The 18,457-nt window shown below is 38.8% G+C and overlaps 1 protein-coding gene across 1 annotated transcript in view; it reads right to left on the bottom strand.

Moving 5' to 3' along the window:
- col17a1a (collagen, type XVII, alpha 1a) overlaps positions 1 to 9,754 on the bottom strand; it is a 35,964-nt gene extending 26,210 nt beyond the window's left edge. The window contains exons 1-10 of the mRNA XM_036551076.1: positions 9,630 to 9,754; positions 5,613 to 5,686; positions 4,558 to 4,605; positions 4,212 to 4,280; positions 2,825 to 3,643; positions 2,343 to 2,390; positions 1,831 to 1,872; positions 1,551 to 1,598; positions 913 to 1,056; positions 100 to 240 (exon numbers count right to left, since the gene is read on the bottom strand). Of these exons, the coding sequence (XP_036406969.1) occupies positions 100 to 240; positions 913 to 1,056; positions 1,551 to 1,598; positions 1,831 to 1,872; positions 2,343 to 2,390; positions 2,825 to 3,643; positions 4,212 to 4,280; positions 4,558 to 4,605; positions 5,613 to 5,676 (1,423 nt within the window). The 5' untranslated portion in view covers positions 5,677 to 5,686; positions 9,630 to 9,754. The remainder of the gene's footprint in view (positions 1 to 99; positions 241 to 912; positions 1,057 to 1,550; positions 1,599 to 1,830; positions 1,873 to 2,342; positions 2,391 to 2,824; positions 3,644 to 4,211; positions 4,281 to 4,557; positions 4,606 to 5,612; positions 5,687 to 9,629) is intronic.
- Positions 9,755 to 18,457: the final 8,703 nt, after the last annotated feature.

Genomic DNA, 18,457 nt, shown 5'->3' on the forward strand with positions numbered 1-18,457 from the left:
CGTGTAATGTGACCTAATGTTGTCCTAAAAAGCACAGGTTATGCAGTGCATAAACTGAGACGATGTCTTCTCTCTGTGAGGCAGGGGACCGGTTTTCACCTGCTGGAGCGACACCAAAAGCGGACAGGTTGTTGGGATTGGTGTGGTAGCCAAACCCAGGCGAGGCTCCGGAAGGCAGCGTGGAGCTGGTCCACAGGTAGGAGGGCAGGGCCGAGTCCAAACCAGCAGCGTCGTACTGCCCTGAGATTACGAGGTGAAAAGGGGGGGTTAAGTGGCAGGACGCAGGAAAGACAGCCTTCGGCAAAAGGCAAGATTTCACAGGTTCGGTCTAATGGCAAAGCCCGGGACAAGTTGAAAAGGCCTGCAGTAGTATGCAAAGTCTCACAAAGGAAGGTACTGATGAAGGCTAAAGGTCAGAGTAAGTGTACTTGACCATCATGTGAGTATCATGATAAATGTGGACCACATCACCGTACCAGTTATATTGTTCTTTATGTGTGGTATTCAGATAATGTAGGTGATGAGAGGTTATATTATGAATATGATTCTGCACATTGAAAGCCAGGGGATAATTCACTGCAATGATGAGAAAATAAATGATTAACAAACTGTTCTCTATAAGTCTTTCTGAATATTCATCCAAGGATGTTTTGGTGCTACTTTTTTGGGCTTGTATGCAGATTTGTGAATGTGTGTATGTGTGTATGTCTGTCTGTGTGTGTGTGTGTGTGTGTGCACTTACATGTTTTGTCTGTGGGCTTGTGCATAAGCCTGCATGTATAAGCGAGATTGTGGGTGTATATGAGCAGACCTGCATGTGTGAGTGCATTTGAATGCATGCACGTGCATTTACCTGAATGTACTTGCATGTGTACACATGTGCGTGTGTGCGTGTATATTGCATGTATGTACCTGACTGGCAGACTTCAGTGGCAACCCTGGTCTCCACAGTGGCTTTCTTGGGGATGGGCAGGGTGTTGGTGGGGGAGCGGGGAGGGCTGACACTGCTGGAGCGGCTGCCTTTCAGCAGCCTCTTCACATCGTCCAGCTCCGTCCCTACAACGCACTCACAGTCAGCAACACTGCATAACACAATCCTACAGCACCTCAAATGCTCCCCAGAGACACAGCGTGCCACTATTACACTGTCCAACATTACCACTATCCTGTTACTACAGCTGTTTAAACATTTACATGCCTGTAAATCTAGGCTGTATGATTACAATTTTGATAAATTCAATACTTGGCTAATATTGCTCGATAATGACATTCGCAGGTTTCTCAAAACACCACTAGTCTGGCCTACTTCAGGGCATTTGCATCTGCTTTTCCAGCCCCTGCGACCATTTAAAAACTGTCAGGGGATACTATTCCTGTTTTACTCATTTGTGTTTGCATATTTCTTCTTCCATTGATCTCCCTAGCTTGCGTTAACGTATTGGTTTCGGTACAGTGGCTACGTAGAAATGTGTTATGTAGAATTTTCAGGCAGGTCTACCCGGTTATATTGGAGGTAATGGTTAGAATTAATTACAGTTATGTGGACTTACATCGTGTGGAGGGAGAGGCACTCTGCAGTCTTGCTCTGATTTCACTCTCTGAGGGTTGAGAGAACATCTTTTATTAGTATCCATGCTGGTGTTATCTCACACTACACACCTTATGTTTACAACAACCAAATTCTTTCAAACACACTTGACAGATGCAATGATGTTGATGAGTTTAATCTATTTTGATTAACAGAAAAGATTCACTGTAATACTGTCTATTCCAATGTAGATGACATGTGTTTGGTGCTAGTCTGAGAGGGGTTTGCGTCAATCGCTGTACCTCGGCTCTGGCTCCGCCCCCTGGTGGCAGCACTTGCCGAGGCTGAAAGAGGTAGGGTAACATTTGCATTTAATAATGCAGAAATTACTAAGCAGTCATCCACTATATCAACCACTGTCTTCTTACATATAACACAAAAGGGAGAGTGCTTAGAGGCCTGCATCTATTCAAACCAGCTTAAATTTTTGGTTCAATTTCCACAGACAATTAAAACAACACTATTTTGATAATGACATAACAAGTGTTCATAGAGGCTACTGTTAAGCTGAAGACTATTCAGTCCAACACTGAATTGCAAAATGTATTTAAGAAAAATCCAGTTATAATGATATCAGTCATCCAAAAATCACACACATAACATCAGGAAAGAAACTGAAATTCTCTCAAATTCAATCAGAGTTTTTGAGGGACTTTCAGAAGTGTTTGGAACTTTAGTTATAATCTTCCTTTCTTAAAGGATTACAAATGTGAGACATTTCCACATCCTACCACTGTATATTTAATATACTTACCATATTCTTTTCTTGTATATTCAGGAGAAGAGTTCTCACTGGAACTTCCTAAATCAAAGGATTTATTGATAAAGTAATTAATGAAAATGAAACAATTACAAACACGTCCCTCTCTTTTGCTGATACAGCTGAAAACAAAATGCGATTCAGGTCAATCTCATTTTGAAGTGCTGGGAAATGAACCGATTGGCTTTAGATCAGCATTTCTCAACCTCTGTCCTGAGAACCCAGGGTCTGTTTTTATCCAAGCTGCCCTCTTAATTAATTAGGCTTAATAGGTCCTGTGAGACAGACATTTTGTTGGATGTGACACAATCTCCAAAAAAAAATTGTTTTGTGCTTGTTAGTGGTTATTTGTGCTCCTCACAGTGCTAATGCAGATCAGCACACAGCTCATAATCAGCTCACTGTGCTTTAGATCATATGATGAATGAGCACGGCCTTCCTCAGAATCCCAGGGTGGCGGAAGTGAAAGTGCTCACCTTCGTACCCCCCTGAGAGGCTGGCGATGGTCTTCCTCTCCAGTGGGAGGGGGGAGTAGCTCATGGAAGAAGAGGAGACCTGTGCCCTTTTCGTGCCTCCTGACCCTGACGAGCTGAAGCCACCCTTTGTGACAGTGGTGATGGTCACCGAGCCCAATCCAGCGCCACTTCCAGCAGCAGCTCCGGAGCCTCCTCCCGAGGACCCCGCAGAGCTGATCATTGACACACCTTTCGTGACCGTCACTGAGCCACCGCTCTTACCACCTCCGGCGGACATGTCCCCACCTCGCGCAGAGCTACTCACTGTAGAACTGCTAACTTTAGAACTGCTCAGTCTAGAACCACCTCCTGCAGATCCGCTCACTGCGGAACTGCTCACTTTAGAACTGCTCTCTGAAGAACCACCTCCTGCAGATCCGCTCACTGTATAACTGGTCACTTTATAGCTGCTCTCTGTAGAACCACCTCCTGCAGATCCGCTCACTGTAGAACTGCTCACTTTAGAACTGCTCTCTGAAGAACCACCTCCTGCAGATCCGCTCACTGTATAACTGGTCACTTTATAGCTGCTCTCTGTAGAACCACCTCCTGCAGATCCGCTCACTATAGAACTGCTTTCTGTAGAACTGCTCACTGTAGAACCTTTCACTGCAGAACCACTCACTACAGAGCTGATCACTGTAGAACTGCTTCCTGCAGAGGCTTCTCCTGAGGCTCCCACAGAACTGATTAACAAGGCAGCTCCAGATCCGGCAGACCCACTCCCCACCCCACCTTCAGAAGCACCTCCAGATACTTCTACAGAGAGCCCTCCAGATGCTGGTGGATATCAAAGAGAAGAGAAATGCTCAGTTAAACAACAAAAGTAGACCCATGCAAACTGCATCCAGCCTGCTAAAGGCTATAGATTTTACACAGGAAATGTAAAGCATAATCTTTCAATCATTCAGGCGCTGCCTAAAAAAGGTTTGACACCCCAATGCTGAAAGAACTGCACTAGCCGCAAACAGAGCTGGAATTCACACAACACTTTGGCCCATTGGCTGATCTAGTTGGTCACAGATAATACAAAATGCAAAAACTCTTCTTGCGTGGGGGTTGCTTTCACCATTTGCGATAGGTTAAAAGCTTGATTTGATGTAGTACACCTCTACATGTTGACAGTACATTACATTACATTGTATTATATTTATACCTATGGCTAAAAATGTAATATGGCCCTAGCAAATGGACCCACTGTAAATTGAAGTGAGAGGTGAGGTTCCCCTCTAGTCTTTCAACAAAGCGGTTGTTTAGGACACCACCCAAATTATAAAGATTAGTAACTGGGTGAAGGATTGATCTGGCTCACATGATGTGGCATTGCTGCTGCTGCTGCTGCTGCTGCTACTGCTGCTGCTTCTGCTTTGTGTGATGATTTTCTTCTCCACGACTCCCACAGTCCTGCCAGCACCCTCTGGTGGGCGACAAAGGCATGAGCGGATCGGACAGAGGTCTGAGTGGACACCCTGCAGTGTACTTTGAGGACCTTGGGCCTTGTGGTGTTTTTTATGATTCAGCTCTATGCATTCATAACGTAGAAGTTGTGAAGTTTTTTTTTTTTTCATTCTGGTATAAGCATGCTTGCAGGAAAAGTACAAGAAAGAGGCACAATTTATTATGACAGCAACTATAATTGAAAGTATTCCTTTAGGAGCACATAAATGAATTTGGTAAAAACTGCAAGAACTTACTTGGAGGCAGCGATGTCAGTCTGGTGGTGGTTACAGTTTCTGTTACAACTGTGATGAAAGCAGTCACATTAGAAAAGCCTTACATACATGGGCCTGTCCAATAGGTTCTAAATGTGTTAAAACAGAAGCTTGCAAGATACAGTGCATTACTAATGTGAAAGCAAGTGGCAATGATAAATCTAATGGTTTTTTTTCCCTTACATCCTTGTTTTGTTTGTGAATGTGCATATTAAGTTTCTTTGTTAAGATCCTGCTTGGATGTTTTAATATACTTTTTGCCCAGGCACTGCAGATGCAAATTAGCTACATAGCTAAATCTGGTGCAACTAATGTGTTGTGCATGGTCCATGTTAAACTAATAAACTAAACTAAACTAAACTAAGCATGTGAGCACACTTTGATGAAGGCCCTCGCGTTGCCATTGTCAGGTACTTCTTAGTTATGAAGTTGAAGAGTTCAATACAAATTATGAATGCAACTTCAAAATCTACACAAAATGTTTTAATGATTATTATGGTTTGGTATAACATATACTGTTTATTAGACTAATAACAAATAATTTACCACAGATCCCTTGACGAATAAAACTCTTAACTGAGGACAAAACTTGGTAACCTTATTCTGTTAAAAATGTTAGTAATACACAGTATAAATTCATGCTTTCCCCTCACTGAACTTGTGGGACATTTAGAACGACTCTGACTTCTGCCAGCCAGTTTACAGGACTGCATGTCAAAACATGCGTTTGCCAGTCAAGGCAGGGCTGTAACCCTTATTAGCCACTAGGTGGTGTAATACACCTATCGGTCAAACAAAAATTTTTTTCTGGTAAGAGACAGGAAAGACAGTAGCATAATCTCTCTAATAAGAGATTATTGAGATACATTACATTACTTAGTCCTCTGAGATATCGTGTTTTTACAGAGCTGAAATGCACTTCTGATATCTTAATGTCCTGTGCTCCTCAGAAACACTTCACTGGTGTCTGACTTTAACTGCTGTATCATCTAGTTGATGTCGTCCTCTAAAAATGAAGGATTTTACACAACACTTACCTTTCCCTGATACTCCCGAACTCCCACCAGTACTGATAGTCTTATCTGTTGTTAAATTGTCCATTCCATGTTCACTGTTTTGAGAGACAACATGCATAAATTTGTAGACATTTGCAAAGACATATTACTGAACCATCTTGTGGGTGATGAGCCTTCAAAAAAAAAAAAAAAAATCAATGAACAGGCCTAGCAAACAAGACATATCAGCAAGCATTCAGTGGCTTAAACAGTCTTCTGTAATGTCGGTTACATATTACACTCAGACCTGGCTTGTTTCTAGGATTAACCAATACTTACCCAGCCATTGAAACAAAAACCTTTCATCCACAACACAATATCTGTGTTCTTCTCTTCCATGCAGAGTTAGCTGTATTTAATTACATGTTTAAAATACCCATACAAATACGAAATACACAACACTACACACGTAATATACTGAGAAATATGTTGTTCAGTCCAAGTTTATATCAGAAATATAATTAAAATGTATTCATACAAATCAGAAATACTGTATATTGCAAAACAGGCAATAATTTATATGTTTTAAATATATTTATTAAGACATAAAATATATTCTATAAAATATATTCTCAATATATAATTTTTGTATGATATATATATAATTCTGATGAATTAATACTATTGAGCAATACATTTTATACACATCCATTTAAAACAGGAGAGCAGAAACACCAGTGCAGTGAATCTCTGGGAATTTCTCCTGGGATGTGGTTTCAGGATCCTCAAAATACCCCTTTCCTGTCCAAACTGCACAAGCAGAATTGCAGCACAAAGCACGGAAATGATATATAATCAATAGTCTTTGATTATATACCCTGAGACAGGGTCTTGCCACTGTGTGACTTTCCCACAACATTCCCCTAAGAACATGAATCACCACCCCCCCCCATTCTTGCACATTGCTGTTTGGCCTTTGGGTTTACCAAATGGCATTTTTAATGTTGCTGAAAAATGAGCTCATCTCAGTTTGCCTTTAAGAATCCCCAGTGTGATAACACTATCCCGGGAAGATGAGTGGCCCAACATGTGGAGAACTGGGTCATAACATGCCATTTGATAGGTGCAAGAGAGAGCCATGGAGGACATTCTCTGCCATAATTTTACATACACTTGAAAAAAGATGTAATTTGAAATGTGAAAGGAGACAAATAAAGGGGAGGCATGAAATTGAAAAGGGAATTGGAGTCTAGAAAGAGGAATCATTTATCCATGTTTTTCGTAATGGCCATTTTGATTTTTTTCCCCCTTTTCATCCTGACTTTGGAATTGGCAATGGTAAACATTTACCATTTACCACCTCACCACAGTAGCATTTGCACTTATGCAAGAGCGTTAAAGCACAATGAATGCAATCCTCAGGACCCCCCCCCCCCCCCCCCCCCCCCCAAAAAAAAAAGCCTACAGCTACTTTCCTCACAAAAAAAAAAAATCCCACAGTGCACCACAAGAGAAAAAAATGGCCAGCAGATCATAGACACAATTCCCATTGACATCACCTGAGCAGCGCACAGATGCCTGACAAGTCACTAGAGGGCGCTATTTAGCTTTGCAATGAGGGGATCCTGGTTGACATATACGCCACCACCCCCCACTCCAACAGAACAATTAGGGTCAATTATGTTCCACCGCTGTAGACTCTTGGCTGAAGACAAACCCCAGGCTCCAGCTCAAGACTGGGCTGTAGGGCTCAGCCTCTGCTTTGATCAAGTGAATTAACCAGCTGAGCCACTCAGGAGCCCTCTTTTATTACTTATTCTTTTGTAGTTTTGTCTCTCCTTTTTATTTTTCCCAATGCCTTTATATTTTGTAGTAAAATTGATTATTGCTTAATTTGATCTATGTCTTAATCCCTTTTTCTATTTTTTTCTTTTTGAAAATCCCTTTTCAATTTCGTCGCAGATTTCTCAAATCCGTTCATCACTCCCAAGGGAGCGATTCATGGAAGTGAATCCACTCCCAGAGGGCGGGGAAGCATTAAGCAACCAGATATTTGAGATGCTACCAAGCAGGTGTGGATTCAAGGTCGAAGCGAGCATAACAAGCTGGTTTTTTATCTAGCAGACGGACAACGCACCAAACTTCACAGCTCCTTCATAAGATGGCAGATGACCTGGAAAAGCAAGATACCGGTGTCACTTCTAATATTGGTGCAGGTTCCCTTTCTACTTCTATGACGCCTGATAGAAGGGAAGCTCCATATGGAGGCACTGTATATCCTCCTCACAACAGCAAAACCTGAGCAAAAGAGAAAATACTGTGAATAACTAGAGCTTCAAAAAAAAACTATCATTGTTGGTACTGATAAATCCTTTCAATGACAATATTTCAGGAAAGATTAATCTTTTATTGTCAGTTGTTTGGCATGCACATCACAATTTGGTGGTATCATCAACGGGTGAGTACAGCTGCTGGCTTTTTGTGCACAGCTGCTACTTACAATGTGCTCTGAAATCTGGCCTTTGCAACTGTTCAGCACTTTTCAAGCAACAATTTAAGTTAATTTGAGTTTCAGCAAAAGCAGGGATTCCTCATAAACACAAAGTAAAGCAGAATAAGCTCACTCATATGAGAACATGCACATGGCAGTCATTTATGTTTGTGGTTGGAAGCTAAGTCTTTACTTCAATAAACATGTCCACACACTGAAAATTCTGCAAGGAACTACGAAAATGTTGATCCTAGTAGTCATGCTCTCATTTGTTATGACATTATTATTGTTCTGTTGCTAACAAGGTTTTGTAGTTTAGCAGAATGAATTGTAATGTAGCAGAGTGTCACTGCTTAGTGATATATGACCAACATAGCTCCCTGGTGCAAACGGTGACTTGTTTTGTGTTCACGACCACAAATGAACACCTGCAGTTCTTTCTCCCAGCCAGTGTGGAGGTGTGAAGAGCATATCTCTGGTTGCATGTGGGGCTTCTGTTGTTTTTGTTTTTGGGCCACCCACATTGTGAGCAATACAGCGTCACAGCTTTCTTCACACATTTGCGATTTTTAAAAGGGAAAACAATCGGTGCGGCTTCTTATGTCATTAGTCAAATTTCATACAAAGGACAGCTTTTGTGAGTTTAGGTATAGTTTCAGCAAACAGCAAAAACGAGACAGGCAGGTAATATACTGCACACATTGTACCTTCTGATCTCTGACATATAATACTCCCCTGCAGACACATAATACCCTCTCCCCATCTTACTATACAACTTTATTATTGTGAACATTAATGGACTGTTTATGTAACTAAACCAGACCGATGTAACCTGCCTTCACATAAAACCGTCAATGATAAAAACTAAAACATTTTACAGTATTTAATTAGAGGTGTACACTCACATATAGCTAATATTAACTGCTGTGAGTAAGCTATCAATTTGCTGCTCAAGCCCCCGTTCTTTTAACATGCTGCACCAACGAAGTTATAACAACATTCAGACTCATCTCGATTGAGTCATACTGAGAAACAGTTTCATCCATTTAAGCTTCATGGGTTGAAGAACATCAATTACTAGGACTACTTAATACACCCACTGAACATTCATGCAAGTGCAATTTATCACACAATGGAAGGCAATTGGAAGGCCATTTGTACTATTGTCTTTCCTGGTCCTTGCAATAGTTTTAACGTCAACATATGGCGTTTACAATGCCTGCAGATATTACAAAGTTTCATACTATAACGAACTTCTCAGAGTTACAACGTTATGGCTACCGTGAAATACCAAATCATACAGATTAAATAAATCAATAGTATTAGACTCTGTCCAAAACATTGGTTAATCATAGCCACCTATTTAAACGCCGTCCAACTGAAAGCCTACAACAGTAACCTTGGACATCACTGAAACAACAGGTGAATAACTTCAAAAATACACCTTACACACTCATTTTAGAGACGCATTTGCAAGTAGGATAACATTGCTCCAGTTAAGTCAGTCTGCATCGTTTTGAAAAGTGCAACACAGCGAAATCAGAAAATAATGTAATATGAATACATACCTTATTCCACGTCAGGGGGAAACTGTTGAAGGAGACTTTCTCCAGTGAATGTGGTCTTTAATTGACACAGAGGACCCGTTCCTCTCCACTTTTGTATCCACACACCTTATAGGTGCGTTGATTACTCGTCCTGCAGGAATGTAAGCGCTTTGACATTTTATGCTTTATTTTTTTCCCCTTCACGCAGATTTTACAGACAAGTTTCAACAAAGCAGAGGGGCTATGACTTCAGCCGCGCCCACACCGTTTTAGAAAAAAAAGGACTGCCCCCAAGCCAATAACTCTATATCAGAAATATTTGCCTGCAGGTGTGAGAATGTTCGGATGATGCTAGATTTGGTTTGTGTGTGTGTGTGAATTGTATATATTTAATAAATTAGGATAGGCCACTGATGCTGGGATTTTGACACTGAGCAGAATATGTAAAGAGTGCATTTTAATTGTTTATCTTATTTACGTTAATTACAACGCTAATGTAATTAAAATTTCGCATCTGTATTGTATTAGTCTTTGTAGTGCTATGACTATTTATTGCTCCACACTATCATGTCCTGTGTTGTTTTGATACTATCAGGAACGTTTACTCAGTCAATGGTGTGTACAAAGGTATAGACATTGTTCAGTGTCTGTAGGGAAGCAACAATTCTGTGTAACTGTAGGACCACAAAGGGAATCTGAACTATAAGAAATAACAGTCTCGATTTTACGATTATGTGCATTTCAGCCTACTCATTACACAATTTGATCCTGAATTGCCAGATAAAATTCTAAATCCCTTGGGAGAGTTTTGTTCACTTTAATTGGCAACGGCACAATATTTGAATTTTGGGAGAGTGGGGAAAGAGTGGGGAGATCTTTACAAACTCATGTATGGGCCATAATCCTAAAAATTTTAATGGAAGAAATGTGCGCGAGGTCTCGTGGATTTTTTCTCTCTTTTCTAGGCAGGACCTGCAGTGCTTATGGGAAACAAAAATCGCTCTAGCAGCATCAAAATCATACACTGGCTTCAGATTCCACACTATACACTGAAAATGCTTTTTTTTTTGCATTATGGAGTACAAGGAAGGGGTCTGCAAAAAAAGAGAAAAGGATTACATCATTCCTGGACATGTTTGAATAGTGTCGAATTCACACACATAACGTCTTTGTTTGGGAAGTAATAATTTAAACAACAAGGCTTTTTTTGTACATTCGCATTGCACGCCCAAACTGCATTTTCATGTAGTTGTAAGATTAAATAAAATGCTTAACTCGTTTAGTACTCTAAGTGTCATATACTGTTAATGTTTGCTCCTCCTCCTTTGACCATTTATGTTTCAGAAAAGTGCTAAATCTCATAAATCAACAGTTAATTGTCTTTATAGGACGATGCAGACACCATGAAAATTGTAAATGAGACAAAGAAACGAGCATAATGTGGATCGAGTAACCATTATAAAACAATTCATCGCTATATTGATAAAATGAAGTATATACAAACTGTTTTAGCAGTCGCAGTGAGATTATCGTATACCTTTCACATATCATGTATCCTATTGACATTTTATTATTTTGCTAACGATGATTGCTTTGAAAAAAAGCTTAAGTAGTAAGATAAACGAGCAGTGCCATTTTAGCAGCTGTATCTCTGTCATCACAAAAGGTCATCATAATAAAAAGTTAGTTGTGTTTCACAGTGTGGTCACACAATAACACCAAAAGGAACACCTTCTCTTCGTTGCCACTGAGGACAAGGCCTAACTCCAACAAATTCAATGAAAAGACAGTGACAAGACTTTATAAGACAATTTCAACCAGGGTCAGCAATGTTTACTCCAAAAACATCAAAGAAATGAAGGTATTTATTTCATATTAAAATGAGCAGTGGAAAAGAGTAAAGATTGGGACACTGAGATTGGAAAAGGCCAACTGTATAATATAGTTTAGATGAGGTGAGTGACATCTTATGACCTCCTAATAATGACAAATGTACTAATTGGAAACATCTGAAGCTTGGGTTGAGTCACATCTCGAGTAACCATTAGTCACATTATTTATTAGGTGGTAAGCCACATAATTTAGAAGTATGTATTTTTGTTCAGGAATGCACAGAAATTGAAAAACTAGTATCCAAAAAACGATGAATATTAAGTCGCCTTTCTTATGACACATACTCAAACAGAAACATTGGTTTGAGCAAACATGTCACAGATGTTCGTTAAGGGATTCTTGCCCACACAAGCCTTACACCTGCTGTCTTGAGGCATTTGCTGCCCCCTCCCCCCCATCCCCCTTCTTCTCCCATGGCAGGTACCAGCGCATCACCCATTGCCCATGCATGATTCCTCTCACATAAAAATGCTCTGATTCTGCAAAACAGCCTATGCCCTTAGACTGATGCATTACGGGATAAGGGACCACCAACTCTTTCACAAAACACATGGTATCAATTTCAGGACTTTTGTTTTGCAATGAGGATGTTGTGTTTTAAGGGGGGGGGGGGAATGAATTCTGGAGTCTTCATAACCTTAACAGTAAATTCAGCTCTAAATGCAATTGATCAGTTTACAACAGGCCTGCACCTTTTTATTTAGTTTTGAATAAAGTGCTTCTTGAAACTGGAAAATATGCACAGAATTTATTAGTTTATAGTCAAACTGCTTGTATTTGATTACTTTTGAATAAAAAGCCTCCAACAACCATCAGGGATATAGCTACTGCTTTCAGAGGGCCTCATAACTTCCTGTATTTTATGTCTCATTTAGTTAATGTCTTTCTCCTGTATTAATTAGTTCTTGGTTTCGCCTGTGTTCTCTGTTCTTTTAAGCCCTGCTCTTTGTTCATCTATTTGCTCAGTCTTGAGTTGCCGTGTTTAGAATGTGTGAACTCTCATACCAAGGCTGTTTTGTCTCTCCCAAGTCTCCAGTAAAGAAAACTATATTTTCTTTGAACCAAACCTCTTGTGTCCTGCGTCATCTCTGCACTTGCATTCACCCTGCTCCTTGTCACAACAACTCCAAAACATACACTGAATTAACAAAGGGGAGGAGTATTGTATCGTATTTGTACAAAGCGACTTACAAGTGAATAAATGTAAATAACTAAAGCTGAAAGATGGCAATGCTGCCATTCCAACTCTAAAATCCAGCTCTGTCCTTCTGCTGGCCTCAAATTGACTTGAGTATTTTCGATTTATCTTTAAAGCTGGAACTGAAGAACAGGGAAAAGTGAATGTCAAGACAAACTTGGATGGCACTGTGGACTAGCAGGACTTGTAACCAGAAGGTTACAGAGTCCCACACAAGATGGGACTCTCAAATTTTACCCTTTAGCAAAATACTTCAGCTAAAGTGCTTCTGTAAATATCATTACAATCTTTTTAGCAATTCACTCTGGATAAGCACCACCTGCTACACAAATGAGTAATAATTTTGAATGCTATTTATCTATTTTGAAGATGAATTACTGAACAATTTCCTTCTTGATTTTGATTTTGTCTCTCTCTATATATATATACATACACAGCTCTTCCACTCTCACCTGAGCACCTGAAACACTTCCCCCCTAAAGGAACCTCTCATGACATGGTTGTAATGATTTAACGTAATGGTTTGGTTGTAATGGTTTAATACACTCATTAGCTTTACCTGCTAGTCTGTACCTTGCCTGGCTACAGTTTACAGCTACAGGTTACTCTCTAATTTTACCCTTTAGCAAAATACTTCAGCTAAAGTGCTTCTGTAAATATCAGTACAGGACAATATTTTTTAGCAATTCACTCACCATTTGCTACACAAATGAACAATAATATGTAATTTGAATGCTATTCATCTCTTTTGAAAATGAATCACTGAAGAATTTCCTTTTATGTATTGCTGTCAATGAAGGTATAGGGGTACAGTTCTTTGGCTTGCATAGAAATTCTGAATCTTTTTTTGGGACTTCAATTAATTGTGTTCGTCACTCAACGTTTCGCAGTCTTTACCTGCAAAAACTATATGACAAACATGTTTATGCTACATGCCTGAAATCTTCATACCTTAAACATGTTGTGAAAAAAACTGCAGCGGTAAATCTGTGCCACATGACATGTTTCTCATGCACAACAGCTGATTCATCGCTAAGATGAGTCGTAAAAATGTAAGCAGTCAAAAAAACTTACTCAATTATTGCACTTGCAATTTCATCTCTGCTTTTATATACCACATCAAAGAAATCACAAGCACCTTTTCTACACACCCATCATTATAGCCACACATAATTATGACAAATATAGTCCTTTGTGCTGGACAATTACACGGTTGTTAATACTTACCACAAATGTCTGTCAATTAATTCTGATTACAGGTCTGATCACTGCAAACGTTACTAACACAAGTGTATAATATAGGCTAATCCGACTGCTCCAGTTCAACTTTCATGTTTTGCAGTTGCAATGGATGTTACAATTGAAAAAATAATAATGTTGTCATGGCACTATAATTGAGTCTAAGTAGATATTATTGATAACAATAACAATAACACTAACTGTATTTACATGACGATGAACTACCCTTGAATAAACAGGCCTGCTGAAACAAAGTAAATCAATGGTCCTCATTTCCTTTTGTAGTGCAACACATCTGAGACTGTAAAATCAGCATGGGTGACATGTTGTAATTATGATATTTCTAATATTAAAATAAACTTTTTTTTTCTGTGGCATTATTTATATCTGCCCAGGCTGAGGAGGAGACATGTAATGCAGAGCCTGTCTAGTTGACAAATGGAAATGTGCTCGTGTCTCACATCTCTGAAAACATCTCTCGTGCAAATAGTACTGATGGAAAGCTCGTACCATCCAGCCCTTGAATAAAATGGCTTTGCACTGGAGGGAAAGAAACACAGTCAGTAATAATTGGATCTCCTGATTTTGACTAACTTTGACACACAAATGTTTTTGTTGTTAAAGTTCCCTGATCTTCCAGAACAAAAAATTATTTTGAGCTCATTTTGTCATAAGTCAACATTTATCTAGGAACTTTGGGGGGGGGGGGTTAGCCATTTATATTGAAGTATGAAGTATGTGATTATAAAATTTCAATGGAAATTGTGTTTTGTTCTTTTCTGGTACATTCAAACCCAAAATATACCTCAGTTAACCACATGTAAAATGTAGAATTGTGTTCTTGTTTATATAGAAATTGAAAACCACCTGTTGCATCATACATTTAATTTGGGAATTTCAGCAATATCCACAAATGGATTCACAATTTTTTTGCATAGAATTTGTGAATTTTTGTTACCTCTGTTTTCATTGAAATTCTGAGAATTTCAAGCCCAGGAACCAGGACAGCGTTAAAAGATTTTCATGGCATTAAGATATGACAAGAAATAACTACTGACACAAGAAGTAAACCAACTCATGAGTGATCAATCTATCATTAGAGTTTAATTTAAATACACATTTTACAAATACGCTTCAATTAATTATAACTATTAATAATTATTATTACAGCTTTTAATTATATTCCATTGTCATAACCCGTGAAAACAAGTAACAAAAATGTATACAATAAAAACGAGAGATGATCATTTAGTAAAATGTAACATAATTGTTTTCTTGTTTAGTCTGGTTTGTTGGTTTGTTTTCCTTTTGAGTTAGATCATTTCCCAGATCTGTTATCTTTATATACATTATTCACATTTAGGGAGCACTCTGAACTACTGATTTCTATTTAATTCTTTGATTGTATATAGACATTTAAATCTTGTATTCCAATACTGTACATCATTTTACCTTTTGTCACCTAATGTTCTTCAAAATGTGAACTGCTTTCATTCTGAGTGTTTTTTCAACTGTCTGCATATACATTGTCTGAACAGGTTTACCTATATTCAGTTTAGTCTTTAAAATTCTTTTAAGATTGACATGTCGCTTGGGGGTTGTACTGTAAACAGCATACTTGCCAGACCATTCGTACCTCTGCAGACAGAGATTTTTATGTCCTTTACCTTCTTTTCTTGAATTTTACTGTGCTAACAATGGAGGCCTTCTCTCATATGTCTGACCATCTATTGGGTGTTGTATCATAGATTAGCTAGCGACGAAGTATAAACCTATTTAATATGGGCGGGGGAAAACAGCCTCCTGTTCACTTAGACAAAATTTACTACCATGAACTAACAGCTCCCGGTGGAATGAGTGAATATTACAAAAAGTTAAAATTCCCCATACCCTGCAGCACGAAATATTAGACAGACAAGTATATTCAAGTCTGAACTGGGTCAAGTTTCATTCCACATCTTAGCCCTTAGGGCACAGAAAATGCATAGATGAAGTATAGCATTTCTTGATCCTTTTCCTGGTAATTTTTCAGGGGGTTTCAGTTAATTAGGTTTGGTCAGGCAAGCTAACAATCAAAAGCTGAGCAGCAGAAAGTTGAGTAAAATCACTCCAAGTAGCACTGTCAACATCTATCTGACTATCCCCTATCTGACTAACTGATTATCACCTGTTACTGACAAACTGAAGAAGAAACTGAAAAAAAAACCTTTGACAGAACTACTTACAAGAACAGGATACAATGTGTCTCAAGGATGCAGGGACAACAGGGAAGTTATTGGTTGAAGAACCATTTTAGAAAGTACCAAATACTGTAAGACACGTACCGTGGAAACAGGGTAATGAAGGCCTTCACAACATGTGGAAACAGATGAATGAAAACAGACAAGCATTCAGCCCATAGATTCAGTCCTCAAAACTCATACTGTTAGGGCTACCTCTCAGATGTTTTGGGGTTATTTCCATAGTGATCCACTCCTTTTGCTGTTTCCTCTTCCCCATAGCTTTTTCACCTGTCTTACTCCACTAAACAACCATTCTTTATACACTATCACTGGAGTTTGAGTTGACATACCACACATGTTTCAAAACTGGGGAGTCGTAGTATGTGTCACCACCTTAGGATGGTGCATTCAAATAAATATTTGATCAAATAAATATACCCATGTTCTCACCACATGATAATAAGCTTCTTGTTATTTCATTTCTTTGCAAGATGTGATGTATTTTGAGGCTCACAATTTGTTGTCATTGCATCTTTTTCCTTTCATTTTCATTCTTCTCATTTTTCTACATGATTACTGTTGTACAAATTAATTTCTTCAGCTGCTGGAACATTTCATTGTTACATGGTCATTTGGCCTTGCAGCGCATATGCACTCACATTTGCTTTGCTTGTAAGCAACTGACACACTACATGATCTACACCATTAATTCAATATGATTTCAAAATCCAGACTTTCAAAGGTAATCATATCAAACTCATAGCAATCTTATTAAGGCTATTTTGTGGCAAAATTGACCCTAAAACATAGGACAGAGTAGGACAGAAACTATCATGACAAGCAGAGGAGAAAGCAATAAAAATACAATATAACAACTACAAAACAATTGTAGAGAAAATCCAACAAAGCAATCGGTACAGTCAAACAAAAAGATGGTCCAGTGCTCACAAGAACAAGTTAACAAATAGGTGGAGCATTTTGGAGACATAATTCTCTCAATCATTTTATGTTAAATAGAAATAGAAATAGGATTAAGAGAATCCTGCTGATATTCCTCTGACAGAGCCAATCCACCAGACTGACTGTATGTAGACCACCAGGAGAGAGGGGCACCTCATCTAGGAAAGGGAGCCTGAGTCAATACAAGGATTACAGGAATCATTTGTCTCCCATCACAGGAAATTATATTCATTGTGACATGAAGGTTAACACAACAGACATATGATTTAACAACAAAAAGCAGGCTTTAATTGAGAGAAATTTCACTCTGATCATTTCACAAACTTATAGCTACCTGCAGAAAAGTGTATGGAATTCAACTAGTCTACAATAAATGACAGTGTAGACAATAACACCATTTGGAAAAACAACCTGCTGAAGTACCTGAGAAGCCTATCCACTAATTAAAATTACATAAAGAGAAACTCATCAAGACAGGTATAACCCTGATTTCACCCTGCATGTGTCACATGATCATAGCATGCTTACCTCATGTGCAAACCCCTGCTGGGGGCACTTTTTTATTGAGTGGGGACAGATTATTCAGATAACTCATAACCACTCATTCACAAGTCTTATTTAACATGATCATTAAGTGTCATTATAATCTGAATTTGACTGTCTTAATAAAACAAAATATTGTACTCGTTTATGCTACCACCAGCTATAAAACATTCACAAATTCATTTCAAGCATTAGATGGTTTTCTGAAATGACATAACAAAAGCAGTTACTTTATCAGTACAAATAGATATAAGAGAAATTTGCCGCTATGCCTTACCTTCCTACAGGAGAAAACAGGGTGTTGAGAATAGCAGGGGAGGGATAATCTCATCACACTTTGTAATGGCAATTCATGGGTTAGCTTGTTATTCACAGTATATGTGTGACAGCACTGTTTGAATGAAAGAATGCAACTTCATACATATGCTTTCTGTAATTTTTTTAAAAGTCATTGCAAACAAAGAAAAAGATTGTAGGGTGAACTGAAAATTATTTTGGTGAAGAGATTAAATTGGGTTGAGTGACTTGATGCACTGCACTACTGACATAGAATTGGTTAGGCTTCCTTACATTTATAGCTATTTACGTTCACAGGAAGGAAAAAGAACACACTCTAAGTAAGAGCTGTGCATGAATTCTGCATGTGCATGTATGCCTGACACACAATGTCAGTCTGATTTATGCCTTTATGGAAAATGGTGATTGTATGAGCTAACGACGTATGTGCCTGGTTTGGAATGGGGCGAGACAGGGTTCCTTGCTACGGCCGCTTGGAGAGATCGCTAATCACCGGG

This window comes from Megalops cyprinoides, chromosome 1, assembly GCF_013368585.1.
Source record: "Megalops cyprinoides isolate fMegCyp1 chromosome 1, fMegCyp1.pri, whole genome shotgun sequence".
NCBI lineage: Eukaryota > Metazoa > Chordata > Actinopteri > Elopiformes > Megalopidae > Megalops > Megalops cyprinoides.